The 14,685-nt window shown below is 36.7% G+C and overlaps 1 protein-coding gene across 1 annotated transcript in view; it reads left to right on the top strand.

Moving 5' to 3' along the window:
* Window positions 1-14,685, top strand: part of PIEZO2 (piezo type mechanosensitive ion channel component 2) — a 306,402-nt gene that overhangs the window by 256,923 nt on the left and 34,794 nt on the right. The window contains exons 30-35 of the mRNA XM_071554837.1: window positions 640-761; window positions 1,574-1,645; window positions 5,697-5,800; window positions 7,764-7,862; window positions 10,264-10,372; window positions 12,002-12,070. Of these exons, the coding sequence (XP_071410938.1) occupies window positions 640-761; window positions 1,574-1,645; window positions 5,697-5,800; window positions 7,764-7,862; window positions 10,264-10,372; window positions 12,002-12,070 (575 nt within the window). The remainder of the gene's footprint in view (window positions 1-639; window positions 762-1,573; window positions 1,646-5,696; window positions 5,801-7,763; window positions 7,863-10,263; window positions 10,373-12,001; window positions 12,071-14,685) is intronic.

Raw genomic sequence — 14,685 nt, 5'->3', positions numbered from 1 at the left:
GAAACCTCTTCGAGTATTTCACCACCCTCATTGTAAAAAATGTATTCCTTATGGTCAGTCTAAAACGCTGCAGGTGCTCTTGATCCCACTGTTCATGTCATTGATGAAGAAATGAAAAACACAGCACTGGGGCCCCCTGAGGACACCACTTGTCACAGATGTCCATTGGGACAAATGAGCTGAAAGGGTGAAGATGGAACACAAACAATGCAGGAACACCCACATCCTTGGTTCAGAGTGACAAGTTTCAGGAAAAGCACTGCATTCAGCAGAAGGTTTTTTGGTTTTGTTTTTGGGGTTTTTTTGTCTCAGAGCTTCATTGCTGTGTTGTAACTCCTGACAGCAATTCTTTCATTTGAAGTGATAATAAGATAGTTGAATGGGAGTAGGTAAAGCAGTATTGATAGCAGGCAACCCAGCTCTTACTGACCAGTGAGTGAACTTCCAGGCTTGATCCTTTCATGTAGCCCCTTCAGAGCCAAGTAAGTCCTTATGTTTAAGGGCAGCATTAATGACAATGTGTAACATTTCCTTTAGAAGCTTTGTAGTTTGTGTGTATGTGTGTGTTTAGCACTTGTTTTTCAGAGTGGGTCAAAAAGGCTGAAGGCATGAGTCTAATAAGATTCTACCTTTTACTAGAATGGATCGCATCAAAGCCAGGCAGCAAAAATACAAGAAGGGTAAAGAGAGGATGCTAAGCATGAACCAGGAATCCTCAGAGGGGCCAGAAATTCGGAAGGTTTCTGAAGAAGATGATGAAGGTACCATTAGCTACTGTTGTACCATAACTGCAGTTGAGCGCTAAGATCTAATAGACCTACTAGTTGGACAAGTGATTAATTTTTCTTCAAAACTGTCAGCATGTAACAACATTGTTAGCTAAGTATCAGTTTAAGGCTTGATTCAGCCAAATAATATCTATAATTATGTACTGTAAAAAGGTTTAGAGAAAATATTTTGCTTTGAGATTACTTTTGGTTAACTTCAGGCTGTTGGTGAAGAGCTGAATAGCAGCAGATGTTTGTTTTGATCAAAGCCATTATCTATAAACTACAGTGTTACAAATAGGTAGCACCCACATTTTCCAGCAATGTTTTCTGGATGCTGTTCTGTATTTTTTCAGTCACTGAAATGTTTTTATACTTTTAAAAGTTATTTAAAATACAAGAACAGGTAAAATTATACCTATCTAGTGCCACATTTCAAGCACTAACCTGGGATCAGCACCTATTGGATTTAAAATTTTTGGAGCCTGAAGTGTAAGGGGATTTGAGAGGAGGGAAACTATTGTCTTCTTTAAATTACAGTCAAGTGTGACTGCATGTTGTAAAACACAAAAGTCAATTTTTTAGCTGTTTTAGAGTGGAATGCTATTTTAACTGCTGCATAAACCAGAGTATTTCTGTTAAGTGGCCATGCTTTTGAATTACCTTAATGAATGTACTCAGTAGATCTGAAATCTGATGTGCTCATGACATTTTAGCTCTTGAAAGAAATTAAAAATTATTAATCAGTGTAAGAAACATGTATCTCATTTTGTAAAAAATTAATATTTGGACATATTTTATTTTAGGAGAAGCAGACAAAGAGAAAGCCAAGGGCAAAAAAAAGCTGTGGTGGCGGCCTTGGGTTGATCATGCTTCCAGTAGGTTTTCTCAATCATCTTACAAATATGTGGATTTAACCCTTATATCCTTGACCAGAATGAAGGCATTCCCATGACCTGTTTGTTTTATGCCTGATTTTATGACTGTGACTTGATAGAAGCCTTGTTTTTATCAACAGATTATTTCTATTTCCCAGTCTTCAAGGAGTTTATATTTTGAACTTACATGTGTTGGAAGCAGAGTTAGCTCATGATACATGATACTTTGAGCATTCTTAGAAAAATATCAAATCAGATAAATATATGCCAGAAAGAATTTTGTTTTACCTCAAAAGTATCAACTCCCCCCATCCATTGCAGAGCAAAATGGATTTTAAAATGTGAATATGAAAGTTTGCCAATGCATTCTAGGATTAGTCATAATTCTTTTTCCTATACATACATCATACATCTTTTTTTATGGTTCATCAGTCATTCTAGTCTCAACTGCAGAAATCTGAGTACCACAGAAAGGCAGCAAGACTGCTCCAAGGACTATGCTGTGTAGAGCTCTGCATATCTCTGATCACACTTTAATGTATTCTTGATGCCAGTTGTTTTGCCATTTCCATTTTTTTGTGTGTTTATCTGAGAGCAAAAATATGTCCAGCCATATGCACAAGCAATTATTAGCCTGTGTCACTCTTATAACTGTTGCATTATAACATTTTAATTTGTTTGTAGTCCAGACCAGGCATACAATAGAGTTCTTCCCTACTTTATGGATTAGATAAAACAAGAAAACTGAGTAGGCTGGAATCACAAATCAGGTGTCATTTGATTGGGTCTTTTTTTGAATGAAATCAGACATGAGCTATTTAGTAGCCTCCAAAGCTGTAAAAAAAGTACTCAGATGTATAGCACTCATCAGAGTTAAATCATAGAATCATAGAGTATGCTGAGTTGGAAGGGACCAATCATTGAGAGCAACTCCTGGCCCTGCACAGGATCACAGGATCCCCAAGAATCACACTGTATGCCTGAGAGCATTTTCCAAATGCTTCCTGAACTCTGTCAGCCTTGGTGCTGTGACCACTTCCCAGGGGAGCCTGTTCCAGTGCCCAACCATTCTCTGGGTGAAAAACCTTTTTCTGATGCCCAGCCTAAACCTCCTGTGACTCAGCTTCATACCATTAAAAATATGAATGTTTATATTGTGCCTGTTCATTTAGTTGAAAAGAGTTAGTCCAGGTCATAATTGTACACAACTACATAGTACTTCATTACCTATGTCTATTTATATATAACTCCAGCAGATGTATATTTGCCAGTAGTGTTTAACAGAACATGGTATGTTTGTTTCTATCAAGTCACAAGTAAACTGTGCCTCTATTTTTGTTTTTCTAAAGGGCACACTGCCACTTTAGAGAGACCTATCCCTTTTCAAAAGTCTTATGGAAATAAACTTCTTGTCCTGTAGTTCAATTAAGAACAGCAATGACAAAACAGATCAAAACTTTAATTTGTGAGTTTTTACTATAGAATTTCAAGGTATGGTGATTTTGAAGGAATGGGATATGGTCTCTTTTTTGTTCACCACTGGTTTTTTAGTAAGAAGAACTGCACAAAGGGAGACATTGACTTTGGCTTTTACTTATTTCACCCTCATTATTTAATGTTCTTAGATGGCAACTTTCATTTTTTTATTTAAGTATTGAGCATTCTTGAAATCATCTACTGCAATAATGCAAAAACTTGTGGGAAACATCACAGACCCTGATCCTACAGCCAGTGTTTGGCTGTCAAATGGCTTGCATCCACACTCACTGAAACACGGCACTGACAGTAGGTGTTCACAGGCATGCAAACTGGAAATAGAGTCCCCATTCATTCTTTTTGAAACTCTGCTGTGACTGCAGCATTCTGCAGCACGTGTCTGTAAATGGGTTTGTGGCTGTGGCTGTACTTATGTGTATATTTAAGTCACTTAAGCTTGAAGTTTTATGCCAATTCTGAGGTTTAATTTAGATTTTTATTGGTGTTTTTGTATCACTTGTTACAATAAGGAATGTCAGGGAGGGTTTCCTCATTGACACTTGCTCACGATCTCCCCTGTAGAGAGGTATCGTTCCTCCAGTACTTGTGGATTATTTATGGAGCCCCACAAAGATCAGCAGAAGTTAGGACCACATGCTTTGAGGTCCTTAGACTCTCCTGGGGCTCAAAGTTGTGTCTGATGTAGTGCAAAAGATAGTACTCACAGATGGCCTCGGGAGCTTTTTTCTCTGGGCACAAGCAGATGATAAGATTACACTCTCCTACATGACTTTTCTGCCTCCTCTAACTTGTCCCACAAGAAAAGCCTGTAAGTCCCTTTTCTCAGTAGGTGAAAGTCCTATTTTGCAGTAAGAGAGTGATCTCCCAAGTCCAGTCTGGCCATGATTTGTCTTACTAGTAAAATTTGGCCTCTTCAGGAATCCCTGTAAGTGACTAACACACCACTTACTCCATTTTGATGTGTGCAAGAATGCATTATTGCTATTCAATCATACCTCCCCTCTTTAGTTGTAAGAAAGGTGTAACTGCTACATTATAGTGTCCCCTCAGATACACTTTAACCTAAAAATGTTGGAAGGAGATCAGTGTAGATTTGTTTTCTGCCAGCTCAGGCAATCCAACTCTGACAGAGTGCCACCCTCAGCCTTTAAGGAAGTGCACTGCAGTAGAGGTTAGAGAGTAGACATCCGTAGATGTCAGACCTTACCCAGCTGGTCTTCTGTGTAAACAATTTCTGTTGCTGACTACAAGATACTTTTTTATGGAAGAAAACAGCAGACTACTGGCTCTTAAAATATGTTCTTCAATGCTTTTTAAATGGGCATTCTTGGAAAGACCAGTGCCAAATAATTAACTTGCTTCATCCAAACTTCCTTTTTACCTCAGTGCAGCAATTAATACTACTGTAGTGGACTTTCTGTCCCTCTGCAGAGCATTCATTGATGTTAAAAGTCATAACTGGGAACATGAGGAACAAAATTCCCTCTGTGAGGGAATTTGAGATACCAAAGTTATGATCCAAAGAGTTCTGGCAAATTTCACAGTGTGCTTACTATGAAGTTTCTACAGTAGTTATGTGTGGTCATCTGTGCACAAAAGATCTGTGTAGAATGTAAGGTATGATTGAATTAAAGCAATTTTTACTTTTACAGAGGCCTGTAATGAGGGTTAAATATAATTTTATATAGATACGTATTGCTTCATATATCCAGATTGTGTGATGTTTCATGTAACTGTTCTTTTAAATATTTCAGCTCAAATGTGAAAATTATTTACCGGTTTCACTGCTGAATGTAATGCTGTGATTTTTATTTTTCTCTTGCTTATTACCTTATTTTTTATTTCTTCTGTTTCCCTTGTTCGTTCATGTAGGCCTGTTGCCATCTGAGAAATAGAAACATTGCTTCTGTTCAAGGATATAAGGCCTAGGTTAATTGCTGTGCATCTATACTGTATCAAGGTTTCAGAATCTTTCTGAATCCATGGGCAAAAAATTGAAACTCCTTTGCAATCATGTTAATAGAATTCAAGTGATTTGTTTTAAACAAGCCAAGGTTTTCCATTACCTCATCAAGGCTTAAGTGTTGGAAGAAAGTATTAACTAATCCCATTGCATAGTTTAAAGGATGCCTCAGTGTTTTAAAGAGAAGTTCTGTATTTTTTGTCCAGTGGTACTGTTCATCTAAGTTCATTTACTTACCTGCTGGGCTTTACTCCCTCAAATGACCAAACATCAGTCCCCAATTAATTAAGACTTAATTGCCATTTCCTTTTTAAAAACAAGTAGTCCTTGTTACTTAATATACTTCAAACGTTTTCTTTATATTTTCTTCTCATGCTGATGTTTTCCTTAGTTCTTGTATAGTTCTTATTCATGCCCAAAGTTTCACAGACTAACATCAAATAAATAGCCTGAGATCTTTTCATCTCGTGCTTGTTCTCTGCTTTCACCTCTCCTGGTTATGAATTTTTAAATTACTGGCTGTTCATAGGTCTAACAGGAGGTGAAAATAGAACTTTTCAGAAAAATAAGAACTTCTTTTGTTTCACTTAGTGGTCAGAAGTGGAAATTATTATTTGTTTGAAACGGATAGTGAAGAGGAAGAGGAAGAGGAGAAAAAAGAAGAGGAAGAGCCTCGAAAAAAATCTGCATTTCAGGTACGTCGTGGTAATTTTTAGTTGACATCTGGAAAACATGTAGGTTTCTCATAACACAGACTCATATGTTAAAGGTGCCAGTACCTCTAAAGTAGTCCTTATAAGTATTGGAAATTAAATTTCTCGCCAATTTAAAATGCAAGTTTGCCTGTTTTAAGCATTGCCAAATTCCTGCAGAAACTATAGTGGAGTCATATCTTCATTCACTTATTCCCGAAGATAAGAAAAATACAAAAACCCCAAAGGTTAAGAATTTGAGCTTTATTTCTTCTGCATTGCAATAAAGACAACTGAGGAAGCTGACTTGCCTCTGGCGCTGCTACAGAATGCCTCTAGTGGTTTTCCGGTTTTAAGTAGATATAATCATTCCATGAAGAAATTATCCCCAAAATAAGCAACTTTTCATGGAAAAGAATTTGTACTTAATAACTATTATTGATCCTAATGGGCCAGAGAAATATATCCTTGGGTTAGAAAGAGCTTAACATTTAAAATTACCAAAGGAGATCACATCACTTTCTTTCCTTTTTTTTCAGGACAGTGTTAATTTATATATTTTTATTTTAAATTTATTGGTGTAGGAGGATATTATGATGTTAAGAAGATATCTGAAGTTTCCTATCTGGGCTCCTCGTTGATGTTAGACAATACCAGATAATGAATGTAGTGACTTTAGTTAAAGACTTGGGTGAAGAAGTTAGTGAAATTCTCATGTATCTAGGATTGGTTTTGTCCTTATAAGGTTAAAGTTTTACTTGTCAAAGAATTTTCAGAAATGCTAGAAAACTTTTTCAGGTTGTAACTTTCAAAGCTTAAGCAAACAGGTATTTTTTTGGAGATGAGTATGTCCACCCAGGTGCAACCTCACATCACTGCAGAACTGGTGTTTTACTAAATGTTCAAGCCAAACAAGAGCAAGAAACTGCCTCCATGCTCTTCTGTTCCAAAAAACAAAAGCTTTTAAGCAAAACTTCACAGACAACATCACTGAATCACAAGAAGACAGTTTTTATTTAATTCATTAATACAGTTTGCCTTTGGTTTATATACTTACACTACATTACATTACCAGCTGATTACATTTGTTAAACTGCCTGCATGGTAATGACAGCGAAAAAAATTTCCTGATCTTAATAAGAGCAAACCAAATGTGGATCAAAGTAAGGGGATAAGCAAGTTTTATTTTCTACTATTTTTTCTACTTTTAAAATATATTTTCCATTAACTTACCTTGAACCATAGAAATGGCTCATGAATTTCTAGGTCATTTTTCCTTCTGATGTTCATGCAGATATAGAGAAAATTTTATATTCTTGTTCCTGCTGAGTTTTTAAAAAATTGATGGCAATATTTTGTTCCGATGTGGTGGTGTCAAGCACTGAAATTTTAAAGAGTTCTAAACTTGAGATCAGAAGCTAACAAGATTCTTTGATTTACTCTGTGATTTAGGTTTTTTGTTCATCTCAGTCCCGAAACTATTAATTTGAGGATGGAGGATCTGTTCATTCCTTCAAAATTTTGATCAGATGTATAGGTGGTCTGTTCTGCAGTATGTGCAACATGAAGGTGTTTGCTGGCTTTATATACTCAGAGACTTGCACAGAACAGAAAACAGGTTTTGTTCATGATTTGGTCAACATACCTTATTCACCTTCCATCACCATTCACTAGCAAAGTGAACATTGTTGTAGATTCTCTTAATTTTTAAGTTATTAGTTTTATTTCTGTGTAAATTGTGTGCAATAGTTCCTTGAAGATTTAACTTGAAGATTTTATATATTAGAGAATGGAGGCAGATAAGAATTATATTATTGAAATTTTAATGTGAACATCATAAATTATCTTTTGTCTTATTAAATGAATGTTAATTTGTTCTTAATAATCTATATACAGTAATTCAGTAGACCCTTTTTATTAATATTTTCTTTTCTACTAATTACTCTTGCTTTGTCCTTCTTTATAGAGAGCTATTGGAAAATTTGCTTCAGCCATTTTAGCCTTGCCAAAGTCTATCATTAAACTACCCAAAACTATTCTTCAGTATTTAATCAAAGCAGCAAAGGTACTTGACATTTTGCGAATGCTCAGCATGTGACCCATCCTGTAGTTCTTGACATAATGTATCTCTGTCCTCATCTGCATTTTTCCTCTTATATGAATGATTTAAAAAAATAGTGATGGTTAAAGTTTCATTCCTAGTAAATGCAATACATTTCATAGTTTTGGAGTGCTCAAGCCACAGGCAAAGTGGTCTATCTTTTTAAAAGTGTAACCCGAGAGAAAATGCAGACCCCAATTCTCATTTTCTTCTGATATTACTATACAAGATGGTCACATCAAGTTGCATGTATCTTATGGGCACCATGGTAGTTGATCTCAGAAAGCTGGTAAAAGGTTTGTAAAACTCACATTCTGCTCCAAACCCCTTTTTAACTCTCTACGTTTCTGGCCATTATAATTATAAAAATATTTGTGCCTCTCCTCTCTTGTCCTCCTTAATACATTTAGCATTTCCTATCTTTGAGCACTGTGTATTATTTTACACTCCATATATGTAAGGAGTGAGTGTTACAGATTGAGTGTACCAGCTGCAAAGCCTAAAAGATACCAAATTAAAAGTTTGTCTAGTGGTAAAAATCTTAACTAATACATATCTGTGCACCCAGTCTGCTCTTAAAATATCCATTACTTAGCATAAGTAATTACATTAAACTTATAAATCAAATGCCTTTCTTAATTCAATTTTTTTATCCCCTTCCAAGCCTGCCTTTTACCTCTAATTTCTTTATTCACACTGCAGCTATGGTTAGCGTACACTCTCACAGTTAACTGTGCAATAGCACATGTTGACAGTCTCTGATTTTCAGGAAGTAATATGGTATTAGTTATCACCATTCCCCCCAGCTCAACTTCATTAGAAAACACCTATTATAAAGCAACGAGAAACTGGGGCCTCTGATCCCACACATTTTCTCATGTGGTGCTTGTTTTGATCAACTCATACATAGAAAAATAAATGTACAGACTTTGAGAGATTTGGAGGAGGGCCTGCTTGTCTACAATACCAAAAATTTCCTCTGCATTGCTGTATACATCCACAGAACAGAGCAAAGTATTTTTCTCTTCATTTTATGTCAGTTTGACAATTTTTTAAAAATGCCTGTAATGTTCCAAAGTAATATGTATAGGAAAATTTTAAAAATATAAATAAACCAATTAGATTTGTTACCATTCTGTCCTATGAGGTGCAGTCCCAGCTTCACTGAGATACACATATGTTGTTGTCACTGTCTGCATGTTTGTCTTGTGAATTAATAGAGCTGTTTTGTTGCTGTGCTTTTTCAGCTTCATGCCTGCATCTGTTTGCTTCCCTGCCCTGTCTCTGTTATCAGCCTGCGTTGCTTAGAAATAGAAGACAATGCAGTGCCGATTGAAGATGATTAACACTTTTCAGTGAAAATCATAAAATGAACAAAAGAACGTCTTTTGTCTTAAAGAGTTGTGGAGAAGATAAAGTTACTTTAGTTGCTGTTATTCACATACATTTTATGTCATCTAGGGATAAAAGATAGGAGTTTTGCTGGTTTTTTTCCGGTAACCTTACTTCACAGCTGAAGTAGAACTACTACAAAAATTGCTTTTCAGCAACTTTTTTTTACTTTGAATTTTTTTCCCCCCACTGCTACAGCATTTATAAATATTTTGGGCCAATTTCAGGCTTCATGCAGTCATACAGGTCAATAGACTGTTGATCTGAGTGAGTGCTATGAGCAGGATTTGGTCCATAAATTCCCTTTGATAAACAGGTAAGTATTACTGTCTTCATTTTACAACTGGAAAAATTTAAGCGAAAGGATTCATAAGTGACTTATCTGAAGCAACAGAGACAGGCATTGTCAAAATCAGGATGCAATATGAGGAATTCCTGACTGCCAGGTTTGGGACTGTGTATAAATCCATAAATATTCCACTGGGATCTAAAGAGGGGGAAAATTACCTAAACTATGAAAAATACACCAATACGTGCACAGGGATATCTCTACATCTTTTGATACTTTACTTAGTTGATTGCAGCACTTTCTTTCAAAGCTTCCATTACTTTCTATCTTGCCTGTTAATTGGTAAAGTAGAAATACAGAATTAAATGGAGAGATTCAGATGAGGTATCCCATATGCACAACAAGGTATTAAGTCCCAAAGCTCAGAGTATGAATTTTTGTGGGTTCTAATGAAACTTGGCTCAACCACAAGCATTTTCACGTTTGGTTTTATGCTTACAAAAATAGTACATGAAAACTCAGCAGATCTGCAGGGTAGATGTTTGATTTGGGATGAAAAACATTTCCTTGCCTCTGCAGATCTGAATACTGTTACTCAAACTGTATAATCTTACTTGTGGCTTATTCTATGTCTTACTCTCAGAACATGAAGGACCTTGAAATAAATGAGTTTTTTCCTTCCAGTTTGTTTATCAAGCCTGGATTACTGACCCTAAAACAGCCTTACGACAGAGGCGCAAAGAGAAGAAAAGTTTTGGGAAAGAGAGGCGAAGACGTAAAGGATCTGGGGATGGTAGGTAACCTTTTGTGTTTTAAGAAGTATAATACTGTATATTGCCTGTTGTTCCTGGTAATGAAAGACAGCTGAGCTTTAGAGGACAAGTGCCCTCATTTCTGGCTGGGAACTGGAAAAATGTGTTTGCCTTTGGCTGGCAGTATTTCCCTGCACCAGTCCACGACAAAGTCAGCCATAGCTATACCCTTCTGCTCTGCACAATACATGTTGAGGGAGATAAACTAGATGGGATATATGTACTTCCACGCAGTTGCGAGACACATTCCCAGAACTTTTGGTAAATAGGAATATTCAACACATTGCAGAAAACATGAGCTATATGAAAACATTTTTGGGAGTACTTGGAATAGAAAGCCATAACCGTGTAAAGACATAACTTTGTAAAGCCAACAACCTGGCAGTTAACAGCATTATTCCAGAATATAGGACTGTAAATGCCAGGTGTTTGTTCAGAATCAGGCAGAGCAAGTACATCACACTTTGACTCCCTCATCTCATAAAAAGGTTTATCTTTTTATCTTTTTTGTCCAGGCTTGTCTAGAGTTGACCAGAGTCACTAATTCTGATAGTAAATTCATGTGTGTTCCCAGGAAAAGGCGTTGAAGAACTGTTTCATGAGGGAGAAGAAATATTCAATGAAATAGCCACACATTATTTCTTTTTGCCACCTTTCCTAAAGAAATATTGTTCCCTAAAGAAGCTTGAATTGATACGTGGGAGGAATATCTAGAAATATTTTTCACTTTCCATGGTGTACTCACTGAGGATTCCAAATATCCGTGAACCCCCTTAAATTCACAGAGAATTCAGTAGGTACCAAAAGGAAAACATGCAAATGTTAATAGGGTTTTAGTGACACTATAAAATCATTCATGCCCCTGAAAAAAAAACAATCTATAAGTGGTTTATATCTCTTCATATTTTTATAATTTTTTTAACAAGAAAATGAAAAATCCAAAGCTTTTCTGGTCAGTGTAGATGGTGAAGATGGGAAGCCCATACAGACTGAATCAGGTAGATGTTTCCTCCATTTGGCATCTTCACCTGTCGAAAAGAAGGAGCTTGCTGCAGCTGCAGTCATTGGGTATTAGATAAAGGGTAGGTCATTTGTCCCTTCTTCAGTTCTGCCTATGATTCTACATCATTCTTTTGCTGCAAGCCTAAATAAAAGCACGTGGTAGTTTCAAACCAATTCTACTTCTTCATTTCAACCTTAAGATCCCACTCAGTTCCTTCAGGTTTGGTAAGTCAGAGGCAGGAGAAGATCAGAGCACAGATCAGGTTGCCTTTTGCAATAGGTTAAGAGGTGAGCTTGAATATTAATCAGCAAAAGGTGAGGCTGCTGAAAGTGACTGAGAAATTATCTGGATGTACACCAAGAGATGATCTTGCACAGCAACCTATCAAGTAAGAAAATGCCATTGCAAATTAGAATAGAGGAGTGATGATCCATGAAAACCTTTGCTGACAGCATTGTTCCCTCACATTAGAAGTGGAAATGTCCTGTCTGTTATAGTGGCAAGTAAGGAACCTACTGCTTAGTAACTGTAAATTTTCTAGCTTGAATGGCATTTACACTATCCCATCTATAGGTGTAACACTCACTGTTTCCCTCACTATTTGCAGGAGGTGGCACTGATGCAGACTGTGAAGACAGTGAAGAGGAACCTGTCAAGAAGAAATCTGATGGACCAGGTATGAAGGCAGAGCAAGGGTTTCTCTGCTGTTACAATGCAGTTGTGAGCGGTGGCATATCACAGAGAGAGCATTGCAATGATCTCAGGCTTGTGTCAAAGCCTCAAAATCCTCTCTAACCACTGCAGTGATAACTTCCTAACCACTGTCAGATTTTCAGTTTTGAGGTTTGTGAGCCTTTATTATAGGAACTTCTAGTCCAGGACTATTAGGTCCTGCTCTCATTCTCTATACTCATTAGTAAATATGTCTGCCAGCTCAGACTTGATCACTTGCTGTGTATTTTATTTTTAGAACACCTTAAGCTTAGATTCCAGACTTGATTACATGAACCTGCTGTTAAATACTCCATTGATTTTGAATGTCTGAAATGTTATTATTAGCACAAAGACCTTGTGGGGGTTTTTGGTGTGTTTTAGCAAACTTAATATAATGCTTTTTTTGGTACTTACCCATTCAACAAGGTAAAATAGTCACCTCTAAAAAATTGTGTTTTCCTGATCTTATACTTCCTTATTCAGAGTCAGACTTAGGGCTGTTCTGCACAACAGAAGAAATGACAGCAGTTTGCAGGATCTTGCCCATATTGAAAGTTTCCTACAAAGTTTAATAGTTCATAAATCTAAGTTTGGCTCCCTGTTTCTAACTGTAGTAGAAGAAGAAAAGACTCTCCTCTTAAGTAAGTCTTCATCATGGCTTACCTTAGTGAGACTTTGTCATCAAAAGTTATTTTTCTTCTCTGTTTAAAATTGTTTCCCACAATTTCAGTTAGAATCGTGTCCCTGAGTGAGCCATTGGGTAGAAGATGTTACAGGGATGTGAAAGATGTCATTTCTATCTCAAAAGGGCAGTGGTCTCAAATAAATGGGTTGCATTGCCATGGCGGGGGGGAGTTGGTGGACTTTTTATTTGTTACTTACTGGCAATGAATTATCTGTATTAAAACAGAAATTAATCACTCAAATACATCTCCAGGGATATACTGTTGGTGCTAAATGGGAGTTAGGGAAAAAGAAGGGCTTTTATAAACAATATGTATTAGAAATAATTCAAGGTGCTTTATATTTCTGTTGAAATACTTTGACCATTCCAAAGCAAAATTTGTTAAAGAAAGTGGTTAGAAAAATTAGACAGTAGTTGGGAATTAATCGTTAGTATCATTACAAACCTTATATTGATTCCTATCTCACAATGTCAAGTAGAGAGGAGCCTTCTCTGTGTTTGACCCTTCTCTGCTGAAAGCAAGTATTTGTTTCCCTTTTTGAAAATGTTTAGATGCAATTGATCCCCAAAAGATTATTTTTAAAAAGTTTTGGAGAACAGCAAAGGTGCCAGTACAGCTACAGTGTCATTAAAAATGTATGCTAAATCACCTCCATCTCAGAAAGAAAAATGACCTTCCAGATTAGACTGGAAGTGCTTGGCACCATGGTAAGACTATGGCATGCCAGTGATGGTCAACACAAAAGAAAATTTTATCCTGTGTTGTGCTTCTCTTTAAGTCAGTGGCAGAAATTATATATTAGAGAGGAGAGTGTGGGTTAAAAAATAATATTTATACGTTGTATGTTTTTTGGTGTATGAGTGCTGTTTTGTTTTTACCTATTTATAATTCTATTTGGAATTCAAAGGAAATGAATGGTCCTTGAAGTAGACAGAAACAGCTTTACATATAATTTCTAATGGTGAGATTTCCTTAACTTCAAGACCTGCATGTTGAATGAATAAAATTTAAGTAGATAACTCATACAATATCTCCAATTTTTAATGACATAGAAAAGGCCTGAAAAAAATGGCAAAATATTATCAAAATAATTGTATGACCAGGAGAAGGGGCTAAATGCTCTTACACTGGGGGAGTAGGAGATCAGTTCTGTGGCATTGCTTATATAAATGGTACAAACTGCTGTTTCAGCATCCACTTTCTGGGCATGTACCAGTAAAATTTTTTTCTTTAGTTTCTCTACACATGTACATGCATACAACCCTGACTTCACAACCACAGACATGTACATGTTCCTCTCTAGGTAATGTTTTGCTTTATTACAGATTCACCTTTGCAGTCTTTGTAAGGGGCGAATGTGCACTCCACGGAGTTTTGCACGCCGTCTTGTGGTATGGCTAAGAAGTGAAGTTGTTAAAAGCGTCATGTTCTAGCACACAGATTGGCTCCTTATAGCTACTTCAAACATTTTGACCCTGAATGGCAGATCACTGACAGATTTCTACTATTTCTTAGGCTGGCTAATCTAAAATTCGTCCTTATACTGATGTTCTGGGGTTTGCAACCTAGCAGGGGCAACTAGCTCTGGAACTGGCTAATTGGAAATAATTTTTGCAGTAATTCATAGATTCGTGTAATTGTAGAGTTCCTTGGGTTGGAAGAGACCTCAAAGATCAACTAGTTCCAATCCCCCTGCCATGGGCGGGGACACCTCCCACTAGACCAGATTGCTCAGACCCCCATCCAACCTGAAGCTGAACACTTGCAACACTGTATGAGAACCTTGGTGTGGAGTGTATGGTTGTGAGTGGAAGTAAAGTAAGTTGAAAGTGCTGCTTTTTGGATGAGAAATGCAGTTGCTAATGCTGAGTGAATGACTGAAATGAGAAAT

Source organism: Pithys albifrons, chromosome 4 (assembly GCF_047495875.1).
Source record: "Pithys albifrons albifrons isolate INPA30051 chromosome 4, PitAlb_v1, whole genome shotgun sequence".
In the NCBI taxonomy this organism is placed as follows: Eukaryota; Metazoa; Chordata; class Aves; order Passeriformes; family Thamnophilidae; genus Pithys; species Pithys albifrons.
The sequence above is the reverse complement of the archived record's forward strand: the minus strand, read 5'-3'. Positions and strand labels throughout refer to the sequence as shown.